The sequence below is a fragment of the Natrix helvetica genome (assembly GCF_964273705.1).
Source record: "Natrix helvetica genome assembly, chromosome: 4".
In the NCBI taxonomy this organism is placed as follows: Eukaryota; Metazoa; Chordata; class Lepidosauria; order Squamata; family Natricidae; genus Natrix; species Natrix helvetica.
This window is the reverse complement of record NC_138550.1, coordinates 26,956,732-26,972,556: the sequence shown is the minus strand read 5'-3', so window position 1 is coordinate 26,972,556 and position 15,825 is coordinate 26,956,732. Positions and strand designations below refer to the sequence as shown.

General features: G+C 40.7%; 1 protein-coding gene across 2 annotated transcripts in view; it reads right to left on the bottom strand.

Annotated features, from left to right (window-relative positions):
* The window catches only part of NBEA (neurobeachin), a 370,152-nt gene that overhangs the window by 165,436 nt on the left and 188,891 nt on the right, over positions 1-15,825 (bottom strand). For both annotated transcript variants that reach the window (XM_081951245.1, XM_081951243.1), the window contains one exon: positions 2,305-2,429. In XM_081951245.1, coding sequence (XP_081807371.1) covers positions 2,305-2,429 — 125 coding nt within the window. The remainder of the gene's footprint in view (positions 1-2,304; positions 2,430-15,825) is intronic.

Below are 15,825 nucleotides of genomic sequence, written 5' to 3'. Positions count from 1 at the left end.
TTTTTGGGAGGAAAATAAGAAAAAAAATTCTGCCTTTGCCTACCAGCATCCATGGTATTCAGATGACACATAGTAATAAGGTCAGCCAATGAATAGACATAGCAACTAAGTCAGCCAATGAGGACTATTTGGATTCTGAAAGAGACAGGAAGGACTCTGGCTATGTTTTGCTTGTATTTATTGCTACCTTGGAAAACCTGCTTTTGGTAATGTATTGTATATTATTATTATTATTTTGAATCCTACTGAATCAGTTACTGTGCTTTCTGAATGTGATTGCTGCTGCAAACTCTGACCAGCCAGGTCAGTTTTAGCACTTATTGCAATCTGATTCAGCACAGCTGATTGGCAAGTGGATCGGATTACCGGAATACCCCCAATCAACTGTTCCAGGCTGCAGGGATTGACACAGACCATCACTGCCTCCATGTCTAGCGTTTTTGGTCTCTGGTGTGGGTGGGTGGAGCTACATTCAGTGTATAAGACACACTCAAATTTTCACCCTCTTTTTTTGGGGGAAAAGGTGCGTCTTATACTCCGAAAAATATGGTATGTACACACACACACACACACACACACACCAGAGAAGAGACAGAATTTAGTTCACTGGAGGAGGAAAGTTAAAATCTCTCCCATGCAGCAATCCTTATTAAAGTCATTGCTAAGGGCCAAGAGAAGAGGGGCTAAGAACAGCAGTATGTAGCTATATTGTCTATCACACTAATCAGGAATTACTGTCCTATTTTTTCCCCAATGGCATCTATTCCCTCTTGTTCTTCAACATAAATTAGAAAAATAACAATGACATGAAATAAAATAAAATAGCGGTTGTGTCTTAGGATGACCTGTAACATAATTTTACTTCCACACTTCTTGGTTGAAGATATATCAAGATTAGTAAGAAATACAGCTTTGCAGGTCAAATGCTGTAAGGTTCATTCATATTCTAATATCATCAAAAATTCCTGAATGAAAGTATGGAAAATTGCTGCCAGTCAGTTATTGAAATACATAGAGCAATCTGATCTATACATGGCATTCTAGAGAAGCAGTATCATAAAATCTCAGAATATACTATATAATATAAAATCTATAGAAAATGCTATATACTGTATAAAACCTTTAAAATATTTTACTAATCTAAACAAATCTGAAACAGCACTTATACTGTTTCAATTATATTTTCAAAAAAGAGTTGAAACAAAGGGATCTGAAAACAACACTAACCATACTACAGAAGTCAGAGAAAGGCTTTAAATGTAGCAGCTTCCAATAATTATAATTGTGCAATCCAATATGCTGCTCAAATATGAGTTCAATGAAATTTAGTCTGACATACCTCAGTAGGAATCATTCATTAAAAGCAAAATAAATATTATTGATAAGAATTAAATTGTGCCACATAAACAAAGATTCCTACTATTAGGCATATAGGTACCAAATAGCTTCTTCATTCTTTTTTCATATTTTTGCTCTATTACAGGGCTTTTTTTCTTTTCTGCAATTTCCAACTTTTAGTCATTTTTTATAAAGTTAAATCATATTAATCAGAGATCAAGAGAGTGTATATAAAATTACTAAATTACTTAATCTTACATAATTCAACCAAACTACGGAGGTTAGTACTGTGGAATAAATTTCTGGAATAGTTTACATAATAAATTCAATGAGATTATAAATTCTTTCATTTAAACTTGACTTATTAAATCTCTGATAGGTGATTTGCTATTTGCAAATTTATTAGCTCACTCTGGCAATGGAAGTCTTTATATATACATATAATTCTCCATACACACTGCCAGCTTTAAGCAGTGCAATAAGTCTCTCTCTTTAACTGAAAAATAAAAAAATACTTTTTAGAGCAGAGTACTTTTCTGAAAGGTTATCTTATTCTCAATTTTTAGCTTCCAAGAATGGGCTTGTCTCTGTATTCTCTAAAATAAAAGAGACTTATAACACTGAGAAATGTGAAAGTCCTTTTATATTTACCTTGACAGAAAAAAAGCCTACCTTTTTCTTTGGATTCAATGAACCATATTTTTTTCTAAAAATAACAGAATCATTACTGTATTTAGTTTTTCATTTATGTGTATACATTATTCTAATGTCCCCACTCCTGTATTTAAATATAATACAAATTGGACAAGCTTGAAAGCTACCGTTAACAATATTGAAATGTGTTTAGCTATACAACTAAATGCTAAATGTAAAAAAATAGAAAATACTATAATAAAAATGGACAGATTTCATTCAAACAGAGTCTAACTGCATTTAGGACAGTAGGAATGTTACAGTGATACTGACCATATTCTCCAGCAGCTTTAAGCAATGCATCAGAATGGGTGGAGCCAAAAGCATTGCGAACAAATCGTCTCCGCCGACGAAGATCATCTTCCCAGTAATCTAAGCGCCAAAAATCATGCAGTTGGCTAAAGAATAAAAAAAATAAAATAAAGTAATCAGCATCTAGATGTAAATTCTGTACCATTGGTTAGAAAAAAAGCCCTATAAAGTATATGTTTGTTTCAGTGATTACAAACTACAACAAATATATGAATTCTTAAAATAAGAATATTCAATAACTTCTTTCCTTTCATTTAAATATTCACGGATTCTGCCTCCCTGTCTCAGAATATTTTGCCTACTAAAAAAAAGCCATTAATCAGAAGAAGGCCATTAACAAATGCAGTATCAAATTACAAGTATTAATGACACAGCTTGCTTTTTTTGTGTTTTTAAAAAGAACTGTAAATCATAGAGTGGACTAAGAGCAAATATTTTTCACTTTAATTACTACAATCCTTTAGAAGAGTAAACTTAAAAGTATAAAACACTGGCCACTTGAAATCTGTGGAGTTATGATTAAAATAATGCACTGAAATATTCATTGAACTAATTCCCCATTGCCCCAAGCAACCTGAGAAGATTGCAATTTTATTCATTATTAATAACACAGAATTAGAGCTGCAAAAATCCACCATGTGGTAATTGTATAGGTAAATTATTATTCCAACACCAACAGAGTCCTTGAATGATTTTATAGCTTCCAGCGAAAACAAGCCATTAACAACCATAGCCATGTTCATGTTACATTGCCTGTTTTACATTCAGAATCTATATTAAACTTCCACATAATGACTCAGAAACTATAGTTAATTTGTATCCTACTGAAAATGCAAATATGTGCTTTCATTGGACAGAAAATTAATTTTCTCTTTAGTATACGCGAGACTTTCAAGAATCTCAAAATTAACAATTCAGCACTAAACCAAAATGCAAACAATTATTGTTTTGGATACTAGCATTTATTATGATGTTGATGGATGATCAAGTCATGATTGTACTCTTATTGGATGGCCCATATAAAATCTTTAAATAAATAAATACTATTCTTTCAATGTGATATGGTCATTTTTCTCAGTAAATACCGGTACATGTTATTAAGGAAAATTAATTTGCTGAGATAAATAAAACAAGTTTATTTACATAATTGTACAGAGTAATTGTTAATAAGGGAATGGAAGGATGCTTATTTCTCTTATATACAAATGACCTTTTACCCAATGGCTTATATTTTTATAATTAGGCTGCAGAAAATGTTTGACCACATCCTGTGACTTTTGTATGAAGAAACTGGGGCCACAAGGTTAAATATACTTCCAACTGATGGTTCCTTCATATCTTACCTCCCCCCCAAATGACTATGAAGTGAGAAACAGTGGAGCATCTGCTTCCATATTAACCTATCATTTAAGATGACCTACTGCAATTCTCTTGTATATCCCACTGCTTTAGGGTTATGCTTAATAATACCACACAATAGAATTGTCTAATTACTGGCGCTCTATGTGGAACTTGCAAGATGTTCTATGTTTTTTTTTTGTTGTTGTTGTTTGCAAGAATTGTCTTGAAAACAAATCTGGAGCAAATGCATTTCATAGCCTGCGCTACAATTGTTGAAATTCTACAAGATCAAGTGTCACAGTAATCTTTTTATTTATTTATCCATGTATTTCTTTTTTAAATATGTTCACAATAACTAACAAACTATATATACATAGTTACAGATGTTCACTTTATTATGTTTACTTGAAATATAGATTACTCTGCTTCTTGAAAGTCCAAAGTTTGCTTTCACAGAGTGTAACCGGAAAGCCACTGCTTGCATGATTCTGATCTTTGTATATGTAGACATATCCCAGCATCTGATTAACTTTTCTAAGGACTTACTATAAGTGCTAGTCTATGGCAGGTTTTTAACAGAATAGCAGAGTTGGAAGGGACCTAGTCCAACCTCTGCTCAAAGAGGGGGACCCTATGCCAGTCCAGATAAGTGGCTGGCCAGTCTCTTCTTAAAAGCCTCCAGTGATGGAGCACCCTCAACTTTTGGATTGCTTGTTCCATGACTGTTGTTGGTTGATCCTAAAAGGCAGAAAATAAGCTTCATGGCAATATCTTCATTGTCAGTTTTAAGGCTGTTGTAAGAGTTGTTATTAGTTTGGTCTTTATATTTAATTTTTTTCACTTTGCTCCTTGACTTTCTTCACTATAGCACAGTGGTTCTTAACCTTCCCAATGCCACGACCCTTTAATACAGTTCCACATGTTGTGGTGATCCCCAACCATAAAATTGGTGTCTCGATTCCTAAGACCATCAAACATATGTGTTTTCCAATGGTCTTAGGCGACCCCTGTGAAAGGGTCGTTCGACCCCCAAAGGGGTCCCGACCCACAGGTTGACAACCACTGCTATAGCATGTCAGCTAACAAAGTAGTATCATCAATATAGCACAGCTTATTGATGTTTCTTTCTCCATTTTTAAAACCATCTTCTTCCAGTCCAGGGTCCTCAATATATATTCATAGCCCATAACTAAACTAAATTAAAATAAATTAAACTTATTGGGAGGCCATATAAAAACTAAAATGTAAAATACAATACATTTTTTGCCAACTGGGAATCTTCAGCAAACCCACTTGAGAGATGTCTTGAAAGTCTTTTCTTGTTTGATTTCATGTTCAGCATCTTTACAATGTTCTAATATTGATTCTTGTGGGTTTTTTTACCAGCTCTGTTTGGGATTTTTTTTTTTTTTGGTTTCTTCCTGAGGAATGAAGCTGTTTTCTTCACATATTCATCTGTAACATTCATTCAGGACAGATACCCGGTAAAGAAAGAAAGGCACCTATCCAAAGCCTCAATGCAATTGTTTTGCATAATATCACTTCCAAGAACATATTTTTATGGAGTATTTTGACCAGCTTCAAGGGCAAGTTAAAATTATGGTTAAAGACTGCATTTACAGAGTCTTTCAGTATTGGGTTGGAGGAGATAGATTATATTGGCATTTAAAATAAACACAAAGTTTATATTAAATATAACGCACGCAGAAAACAAGACAATGCCAATTCCTGAATATAAACCCAGATCAAACTCAGATATTGCATGATTGACATGGGAGATGAAACAGTAATTCCCTGGTACGCTGTATGTGCCTTCTGTTCCACATGATTATTCACTGTATTTCTAAAAGTGATAATTAATGCAAATTGATACTCAGCATGATGGAACTGGTATACTGACTTACATAAGACAAGAGAAGTAGCCAATAAAATGTACATATTTTCAGTATGAAAACAATGTTATGAGTAAATAATATTTTTTTGGATTTTTCTTTAAGCTTGTAAGATGCTTACAAAGTCATTTGTGTGAGGGGATATGTGTAAATCATAAAAATGAATATGTTTGTCAATACCTATTCAAAATTATTAAAACATTTAAAAAGTTGTGAAACAAAATGTCATGATCCGTTTTTTTTTTCAATTTCACCAAATCATTGATTTAAGAATTTTTGAAATTTATACTTACATTTCTAAATTCCTAGAGTACGACTTGAGAGATGGTATATACATTTCATAAATATGCCATCTCTCAAGATATATTCTAGAAATTTTCAAGTACATGTAATGAAAGTAAAGGTAAAAGGAAATGTTTCCCTGTTTAGTTGTGTCTAACTCCAGAGCTCAGTGCTAATCTCTGTTTCTTGGCGGAGGGAGCCAGCATTGTCCTCTGGTCATGTGGCCAGCATGGCTATATGCCAAACCTGCATGGAACACTGTTACCTTCACACCAAATTTGTACCTAATGCATTTACATGCTTTCAAACTGTTGGTGGGGAGGAGCTGGAGCAAGGAACAGGAGTTCAGGAGTTCCTCAATGTGAGAGTAGAACAAGAAGCAATGGAAACTAATCAAGGAGAGAAGCAACTTAGAACTGAGGAGAAATTTCCTGACAGTTAGAACAATTAATCAGTGGAACAGCTTGCCTCCAGAAGTTGTGAATGCCCCAACACTGGAAGTCTTTAAGAAGATGTTGGATATATTTGTCTGAAACGGTATAGGGTTTCCTGCCCAGGCAGGGGGTTGGACTAGAAGACCTCCAAGGTCCCTTCCAACTCTACTATTGTATTGTATTGTATTGTGTGGCACTTGGATCTTGAACCCAGACTGTCAGCTTTCCAGCTGACAAGCTCAGTGTTTTTAACCACTGAGCCATTGCACCTCCATAATAAAAGTACAGTAATAATAATAATAATAATAAAATTTGATCTGCTTATTGAGATTAAAAGCTTTCCAAAATAGCATAAAGTTCTATGTTACTATACCGGGGAAGGAAAAACCAAGAACAGCAAGAAAAAATATCCCTATAACAATATAGGGTCAACCTGCCGAAGGAATTTTTGAAACCTGTGTTTTTAATACTTATTTAGATGATAATAGAAATAGGGCCACACAGCCTTCATAGGGATATGTTTCACACAACAAGAATAACATAGAGAAGCTTGGTCTCTGAAATCCTACAAAATGACATCCTTTTAAAGATGGAACTGAAACGTGACTATTCTAATAGATTTGGAAATTTTGTCCTATTTGTATTGTTATTTAAAGCCAAAGTTATAAGTATGTTGCTATGAAACCCAGTTGCGTGTCCAAAAGAACACACAAGAATTAAATTTTTGTATCCACAGGAATTTTATAGCCCATAAAATCTAAATTTCTAAAAACAATAGACCACATTCCTTCATTAAGCTTGTAATGGGCTAACACGATTAGAGATGAGCTGCATCTCTTTTGAGATTTGTGCAACATATACATAAGACCTTAGGCAAAGCAAATCCATTAGGGGACATCAATGGTTCATCTTATCTTAATAATAGATTAAATTCACACTGCAAAAACTAATTGCCAAAATCAGATACTGTATACATTGTTTGTTATAATCAGTCTTACTTATACTATGTCCTATAAAATCCTAGCAGAATTTAAGCAAATGACCTGGGAGTTGAATATTCAGGTGGATATGGGTGAAATTTCCTATCTTTGTTATATCAAAATCACCCCGCACCTTGGACTTTATGTAATTTTAAGTATATACTTTAATTGTTGTGAATGTTTCACTATATGTTTGTGTGGCCTCAGATTTAATAAATAATTTTTTCCTTGTTACTTGTAAGCAAGAGAACTAGGGGATGTGGTGGCTCAGTGGCTAAGACGCTGAACTTGTCAATCAAAAAGTCGGCAGTTCGGCAGTTCAAATCCCTAGCGCTGCGTAATGGAGTGAGCTCCAGTTATTTGTCCCAGCTTCTGCCAATCTAGCAGTTCGAAAGCACGTAAAAATGCAAGTAGAAAAATATGAACCACCTTTGGTGGGAAGGTAACAGCGTTCCGTGAGCCTTTGACATTTAGTCATGCTATGACCACGGAGACGTCTTTGGACAGTGCTGGCTTTTCAGCTTTGAAACGGAGATGAGCACTGCCTCCTAGAGTCGGGAACAACTAACACATATGTGCAAGAGGAACCTTTACCTTTACCTTAAGCAAGATAACTAGGACCTTGGGCTTTCTTATTCAATCTGCTTTTGGATTATGGATATCCTGTCTGGCCGCTTTCAGAGGGTCAGATTAGGTAATCATACCTCCTCGGCCCTTATTAACATTGGTACACCACAGGGTTGCGTGTGTAGTCCCTTACTCTATACTCTTTATGTACATGACTGCATTCCCACTCACACCAGTAATACTATTATTAAATTTGCAGATGATGCAACAGTGATGGGACTCATCCCCCCCTCCCCCCCAGAGATGAGTCTATTGAGATGAGGTAGACTGGTTGCTTTCATGTTGTGGAGACAATAACCTGCATCTTAACATCAATAAGACCAAGGAGTTTATAGTGGACTATAGAAAGAATAGATCAGAAATCCAGCCCTTGGTTATCAATGGAGAGCAAGTGGAGCAGGTGGCCAGTTTTAAGTTTATTTGGGTGTTATCATAAAAGAGGACCTGATCTGAGGTGCTCACATTGCAGCACTGGTCAAAAGGCCCCAGCAGAGATTATACTACCTGACACTTCTCAGGAAACAATAACTGAATGAAAAACTGCTGGTGACCTTTTTATGCTGCACCATAGAGAGTATTTTAACTTACTGCACCTGTGTATGTTTTGCCAATTGCACAGTGGCAGATAGGACAGTGCTCCAGAGGGTTAACATCATTGCCCAGAGGATCATTGGTTGCCCTCTCCCCTCCTTGGAAGAGCTTTATAGCTCCCACTGCCTTAAGAAAGTTCAAAACATTCTTAAAGATCCATATTATCCTGGGCCCTTTCTTTTTGAACTATTACCATCTGGAAGATGGTACAGGACAATAAAAACAAGGACAAATAGGCTGAAAAACAGCTTCTATCCTAGAGTAGTAACTATGTTGAATTCTACTGTATAGTATAATATTAATGGAGTATCAGGATTTTCAATTCAATAGTATAGAATGAAAAGGATGTGTATTTTTGTTTTATTTTAATAGTTTTAATGTATGATGTACACTGAAGATGGCGTTTAATTTCGTTGTATGAGGTGCAATGACAATAAAGTTAAAAGAGAACAAGAAACGTTCTGTTGTTGGCAGAGATTTTAGAGGTATTAATGTGGAAGTGAGAACATTTAGAAGTCCCATTTGAGGAAATTCTAGTTCAGTCATTTTTTCTTTGTGCAAATATTAGCATTATATCAAATTACAAAAAGTAATGTCTGTTTCTTCTAATAATGAAATATTAGACGTAGTAGCTTATAAAAGAACTATTTCTCTAAGTGCAATAGAGACAACTGTTTCAGCTGTATAAACCCGAGAACAGGAAAGTCCTAAATGTTTCCAAAGAAGGTGCAAAAAACTTTATGGCTGACATTTATGCAATAAATGTCACACCAGGGATAGGGCTGCACTTAACTTCCATCAGTTAGCAGTTGTCTTATGCACTGAAGCATGAGGGCTTAATATTCCTTTAGAAAACCTATCCAGTCTTATCAGCTAATACCATACTTACAATTATTTAATTCTTAACGTTCTTTTTGTTTTGACAATAAATGAAGCATCTCAACAGATTAATTCTGCTCTATGAAAGTCTTTCAATTGGAGTTCTAAATTTTCTCCATCAAAGTAGTCATGAGTGCCGAAAGATGATAATTTTATGAGTAAGTCTACATACTTAAAAAAACCTGGCTTCTCTCTCATTGCTTCTGATAGGCCTGTTTTAATTATATATTAAGATATTAGCTACTATCATACAAATAAAGAATTAGAAGAGGTACTTAGGCCACTGAGTCTAAGTGCAGGAATTAAAATAGATAATTTTCACATACTGACTACAAATAGGACCAGCAACACTGTTGATTAGAAATGCTAATCATGAAGCAAAATATACAGTTATATTTGTATAGGTAGACCTCAACTATGAGACACAATGAGAAAACAAATCCAGACAATCACATTGGCTAATTTGAAAAGAATTTATTTGAAAATTATGGTGGAAAATAAGTATTTGGTCAATATCAAAAGTTAATCTCAATACTTTGTTATATATCCTTCGTTGGCAATGACAGAGGTCAAACGTTTCCTGTAAGTCTTCACAAGGTTGGCAACACTGTTGCTGGTATGTTGGCCCATTCCTCCATGCAGATCTCCTCTAGAGCAGTGATGTTTTGGGGCTGTCACTGGGCAACACGTACTTTCAACTCCCCCCAAAGGTTTTCTATGGGGTTGAGATCTGGAGACTGGCTAGGCCACTCCAGGACCTTGAAATGCTTCTTACGAAGCCACTCCTTCGTTGCCCGGGCGGTATGTTTGGGATCATTGTCATGTTGAAAGACCCAGCCACGTTTCATCTTCAATGCCCTTGCTGATGGAAGGAGGTTTGCACTCAAAATCTCACGATACATGGCCCCATTCATTCTGCCCTGTACACGGATCAGTCGTCCTGGTCCCTTTGCAGAGAAACAGCCCCAAAGTATGATGTTGCCACCCCCATGCTTCACAGTAGGTATGGTGTTCTTTGGATGCAACTCAGCATTCTCTCTCCTCCAAACACGACGAGTTGTGTTTCTACCAAACAGTTCTATTTTGGTTTCATCTGACCATATGACATTCTCCCAATCCTCTTCTGGATCATCCAAATGCTCTCTAGCAAACTTCAGACGGGCCTGGACATGTACCGGCTTAAGCAGGGGGACACGTCTGGCACTGCAGGATCTGAGTCCCTGGCGGCGTAGTGTGTTACTGATGGTAGCCTTTGTTACGTTGGTCCCAGCTCTCTGCAGGTCATTCACTAGGTCCCCCCGTGTGGTCCTGGGATTTTTGCTCACCGTTCTTGTGATCATTTTGACCCCACGGGGTGAGATCTTGCGTGGAGCCCCAGATCGAGGGAGATTATCAATGGTCTTGTATGTCTTCCATTTTCTAATTATTGCTCCCACAGTTGATTTGTTCACACCAAGCTGCTTGCCTATTGCAGATTCAGTCTTCCCAGCCTGGTGCAGGTCTACAATTTTGTTTCTGGTGTCCTTCGGCAGCTCTTTGGTCGTCACCATAATGGAGTTTGGAGTGTGACTGTTTGAGGTTGTGGACAGGTGTCTTTTATACTGATAACAAGTTCAAACAGGTGCCATTGATACAGGTAATGAGTGCAGGACAGAGGAGCCTCTTAAAGAAGAAGGTACAGGTCTGTGAGAGCCAGAAATCTTGCTTGTTTGTAGGTGACCAAATACTTATTTTCCACCATAATTTGCAAATAAATTCTTTCCAAATCAGCCAATGTGATTGTCTGAATTTGTTTTCTCATTTTGTCTCTCATAGTTGAGGTCTATCTATGATGCCAATTACAGGCCTCTCTCATCTTTTTAAGTGGGAGAACTTGCACAATTGGTGGCTGACTAAATACTTTTTTTTGCCCCACTGTAATGTGACAGCATTCTAAGTTCTGACCCTGGTCATTAAGCAAATCTCCCACAGTCAACATGACTTCCTGCTAGCTTTCCCATTGGTTTTGCTTGTTGGAAGCTGTCTATGATCATGTGACTATAGAACAAAGTGACCATTTTAAATGTGGTTGCTAAGTGCCTTATTTGTGATCATGTGACCTCAGGCGGTAACGCTGTGAAGGTTGAAACTTGAGGACTGGTCATAAATCTCCTTTTTGGGTAACTTCGTAAATTCAATGTTGAATAAGTGATCAGTAAGCTAGGCCTACTTATAAAACATTCCAGAAAAGTGACTATCTGCCCCAGCTTGAATTATCTAACAAGAGAAAGCACACTTTGGTTTGTTGAATTATTCTTACTGTTAGAAAGTTTCTAACATTCAGTCAGAGTTTTCCTCCCAAAGTTTAAATTTATTATTACATGTCCTATACTCAAAAACAAGATGAACAAGTCTTAACATTTTTTCTATGAGATATCCTTTAAGTATCTGATGGGTGCTACCATATTCTACCACATATCTTGTCCTACAAACTGGGATTAGCCATTTAGGAAAGGGCAGCTCTCAAACAATTCCAAGCTTGCTTGGTCACATTCTGAACCAATTCTTCATCTTCTTCCTTTGTAAAACCATCCTGATTCCAAACAGTAATGGCAGTCATGATTTCTCTTCCCCAATCAGTGATGAATTGCTATGTCTTTCTTTCCTTGCTGACAACATTACCAAAAAAAAAAAAACCCTCTGAGAAGAATGTGGTCAGGTTATAAAAATAAATAAATCTATTTCTCTAGTTTTACAATATGTTGCATTCTCTGAAAATTCTAGCTCACTGTTTTTCTTGTTTCTCCTCACTGTTACAACATCCAGATTGACCATTGTCTTACCTGAAGGGTCCTTTTCAGGGCGCTGCAAAGGAGAGTCCAAAGAAGGGGTTAAACACAGCCAATCTGCCCAGAACTGAATTGAAACTTTAAGCCACGCCTCTGGTGCCGACTCTCCTCAGATTTATTCAATGAAGACGTGGAACAGTTGCGCGCTGAAACTTCAACTGGAAATCTAATATGGAACAAGTCAAAAATAGTCCAACAACAATAACAGAAACAACAAACAACACTGTGACTTCACAAACACCAGCGGAGAATAGACCCCAGGGCGGGGTGGACTCTCCGTTGCAGCGCCCTGAAAAGGACCCTTCAGGTAAGACAATGGTCATTTTCCAGGGCGCTGCTCTGGAGAGTCCAAAGAAGGGACATGCCCAAGCTAACTGTCACTAGGGCGGGAAGGCTCAGCCATCAGGGTCGCTCCGCTGGTATGGATGCCCTGAAGAACACGCCTCCCAAAGGCCCCTTCCGCCGATGCAAAACTGTCCAGTTTGTAATTTCGGACAAATGGAGACAGAGAAGTCCAGGTGGCCGCCTTGCAGATCTCTTCAATCGGTGCCTGTGTAGACCAGGCAGCTGTGGTGGCGGCGCTTCTAGTCGAATGTGCTGTGATATTGCGAGGCACAGGAACGGACTGTAAAACGTGGGCAAGCGCAATGCAGGCTCGCAGCCATCCGCCGATGGTAGATGAAGAGACCTTCTTGCCTTGAGAAGCTGGTTGAAAGGAGACGAATAGAGATTCGGATTTCCGAAAACTGGCCGTGCGCTTGATGTATCTGCGAATAGTCCTGCGCACATCCAGCATGTGCCAGCGCTTTTCCCTCGGGTGCCGAGGATGCGGACAAAAATCCGGAAGGACCACCTCCTGCGCCCGATGAAACCCGGAATTGACCTTCGGACTGAAGGAAGGGTCCAGCCTCAGGATTACTCTGTCGTTACGAATGAGACACAAGTCCTCTCTGACTGACAGGCAGCCAGTTCCGATATGCGACGAGCAGACGTGATAGCGACCAGAAAAACCGTCTTGAATGTGAGGTGTCTGAGACTGGCCGTCTTAATGGGCTCAAACGGGGGCCCGATGAGGGACCGCACACTACATTGAGATCCCAAGATGGGTATCTGTGGACCACTGGGGGTCTCAGGTTGGTCGCTCCCCTGAGGAAACTGCGGATGGTCGGATTCCAGCCAAGAGATGCGTAGCCCTCAACTGAGAGGATGGTTGACAGGGCTGCCGCCTGGCGCCTCAGGGTGTTAGGTGCCAGGCCCTTGTCCAAACCTTCCTGCAGGAAGTCCAGGATGACAGGAACCGAAGCAAGGGGCGCAGACGTACCATGAGCCGTGCACCAGCTGGCGAAGGATTTCCAAGTGGCGTCGTAGATGCGCGTCGTGGACTGCCGTCGTGACGCTTGGATGGTGCCAATCACCTTGTCTGACAACTTGCCTCTGCTTAGGAGATCCCTCTCAAGTGCCAGACGGCCAGCTGCAGCCACTGGGGTTCTGGATGTTGAAGGGCCCCCTGGCTGAGAGAGATGTCCTGTGGAGGAATCCGCCACGGTGGTGTGATCGAAAGACTCACCAAGTCTGCAAACCAGGTTCTCCTGGGCCAGTACGGTGCTACCCACAGCACCTCCGCCTCCTCTGCTAGGATCTTCCTGATGACTCTGGGAAGAAGAGGTAGCGGGGGAAAAGCGTAAAGCAGACCTTTCGGCCACGGGCCGTGCAGCGCGTTGACTCCTTCCGCCCTCGGGTCGTGGAACCTTGTGAAGAACCGCGGAAGATGCGCGTTGGCCGCGGTGGTGAACAGGTCCACCAGCGGGAGGCCGAACCTCTGGGACAGTTGCTGGAACAGCAGCGGATGTAGACGCCACTCCGAGTGGTCGACTGTGGATCTGCTCAGCCAGTCCGCCTGGGTGTTGCTCGTGCCCGAGATGTGCTCCGCCTGAAGAGAAAGGAGATACCTCTCCGCCCATCGACCCAAGAGCTCCGCCTCCTTCATCAGGGATCTGGAGTGCGTTCCCCCGTCGATTGATGTGCGCCTTGGTGGCGACATTGTCTGTCATAATGCGCACGTGGTGGCCCTGAACGGTGCTCTGGAAGCGCTTCAGCGCAAGCCTGACTGCCCTCAGCTCCAGCCAGTTGATGCTGTGAGCGGCTTCGGAAGGGGACCACCTGCCCTGTGCGAGCTGGTTGTGGCAGTGGGCACCCAACCGAACAGGCTGGCATCCGTTGTGATGGTGAGCCTGACTGGCTCCTTGAATGGCGACCCCTTTAACAGGGCCGGAGACAACCACCACTTAGAGAGCGACGTACCTCTGCTGGAACTGGAATCAGTCTTGTTGAGCTGCTTTCGTTTGTTCTTTGATATGGAAGCAGGAGCCACTGAAGGGGACGGGAGTGAAGTCTCGCCCAAGGCACGATTGACAGGCACGAGATCATCTTGCCGAGGAGCTGTGAGAGCTGAACCACCTTGACTAGACGTGACTGCTGCACCTGAACGACCATCTCCCGAAGGCTGGCCACCCTTTCCGGGGACAGGGATACTGTGCCCGAGGTGGTGTCGATGACGGCCCCTAGATGCTTCAGTCTGGTCGTGGGAACAAGATGACTTTTTTCCAGGTTGATGGTGAACCTGTGGTCCCGGAGGTAATGGAGGCCCGCGTAAGAGAACCTCAGGAACTTGCGGTGGGCTTTGCGGATAGGGATGTGGAGGTAGGCCTCTTTGAGGTCTATGGACGTTAGTATATCGCCTGGCCTGATGCCCCCAAGATGGACTGGAGGGACTGCATCTTGAACCTGCGATATGTCACGTGGTGATTGAACCTCTTTAGATCTAATATCCCCCTCCACCCTCCTGAGTTTTTGGGGACCAGAAACAGGATGGAGTAAAACCCTCTTCCTTCCTGGCCTGCTGGGACAGGTTCTATGGCCCTGATCTCCTTGAGGTGCCTTATCTCCTGTTCCATGAGGGATCTTTTGACTAACCCTGAGGGAACTGGACACCGGATGAAGTGGCGGGGAGGGGGGGGACCAGAATTCTAAAGTGAGACCCATGTGGACCGTTTGAAGAACCCACTGGTCCGACGTGGTCTGCTCCCATTTGGCGTGGAACAACTGCAACCGCCCTCCTATGGGAGCTGACCTGTGATGGTCATTTATACCTCCTAAAGGGTCGGGAGCCGGAGCCCCCCCGAAATGGCCGCTTGGAGAAGGGCTGCTGGCGACCTCTGTCTCGAAAGGACTGACAGTCCTGAGACCGCTCACCCTGCTGGGGATACGCCCGATAGGGGGCGGAGCTGGTGGAGGGCTCATTGTTCCGAAAGGCCTCCCTCCTGTAAGAGCCAGGACCTTTACGATCAGGCTTTTTGGTGACTGATGGCATCACTTTCTTTTTGTCCTTGTTTTCCACAAGGACTGGATCAAGGACCTCACCAAACAGCTTGTCCCCTTTAAAGGGGGCAGTAACAAGCTTCCATTTGGAGCGCATATCCACATTCCAGTGCCTAAGCCACAGGAGGCGTCTGGAAGTAACATTAGACGCTAGGGCACGCGAGGCAAACTTAGCAGCATTCAGAGTGGCATCAGCAGTGTACTCTGTGGCTGCCATGATTTTATTGATATCCTGCCTGACTTTAACGTC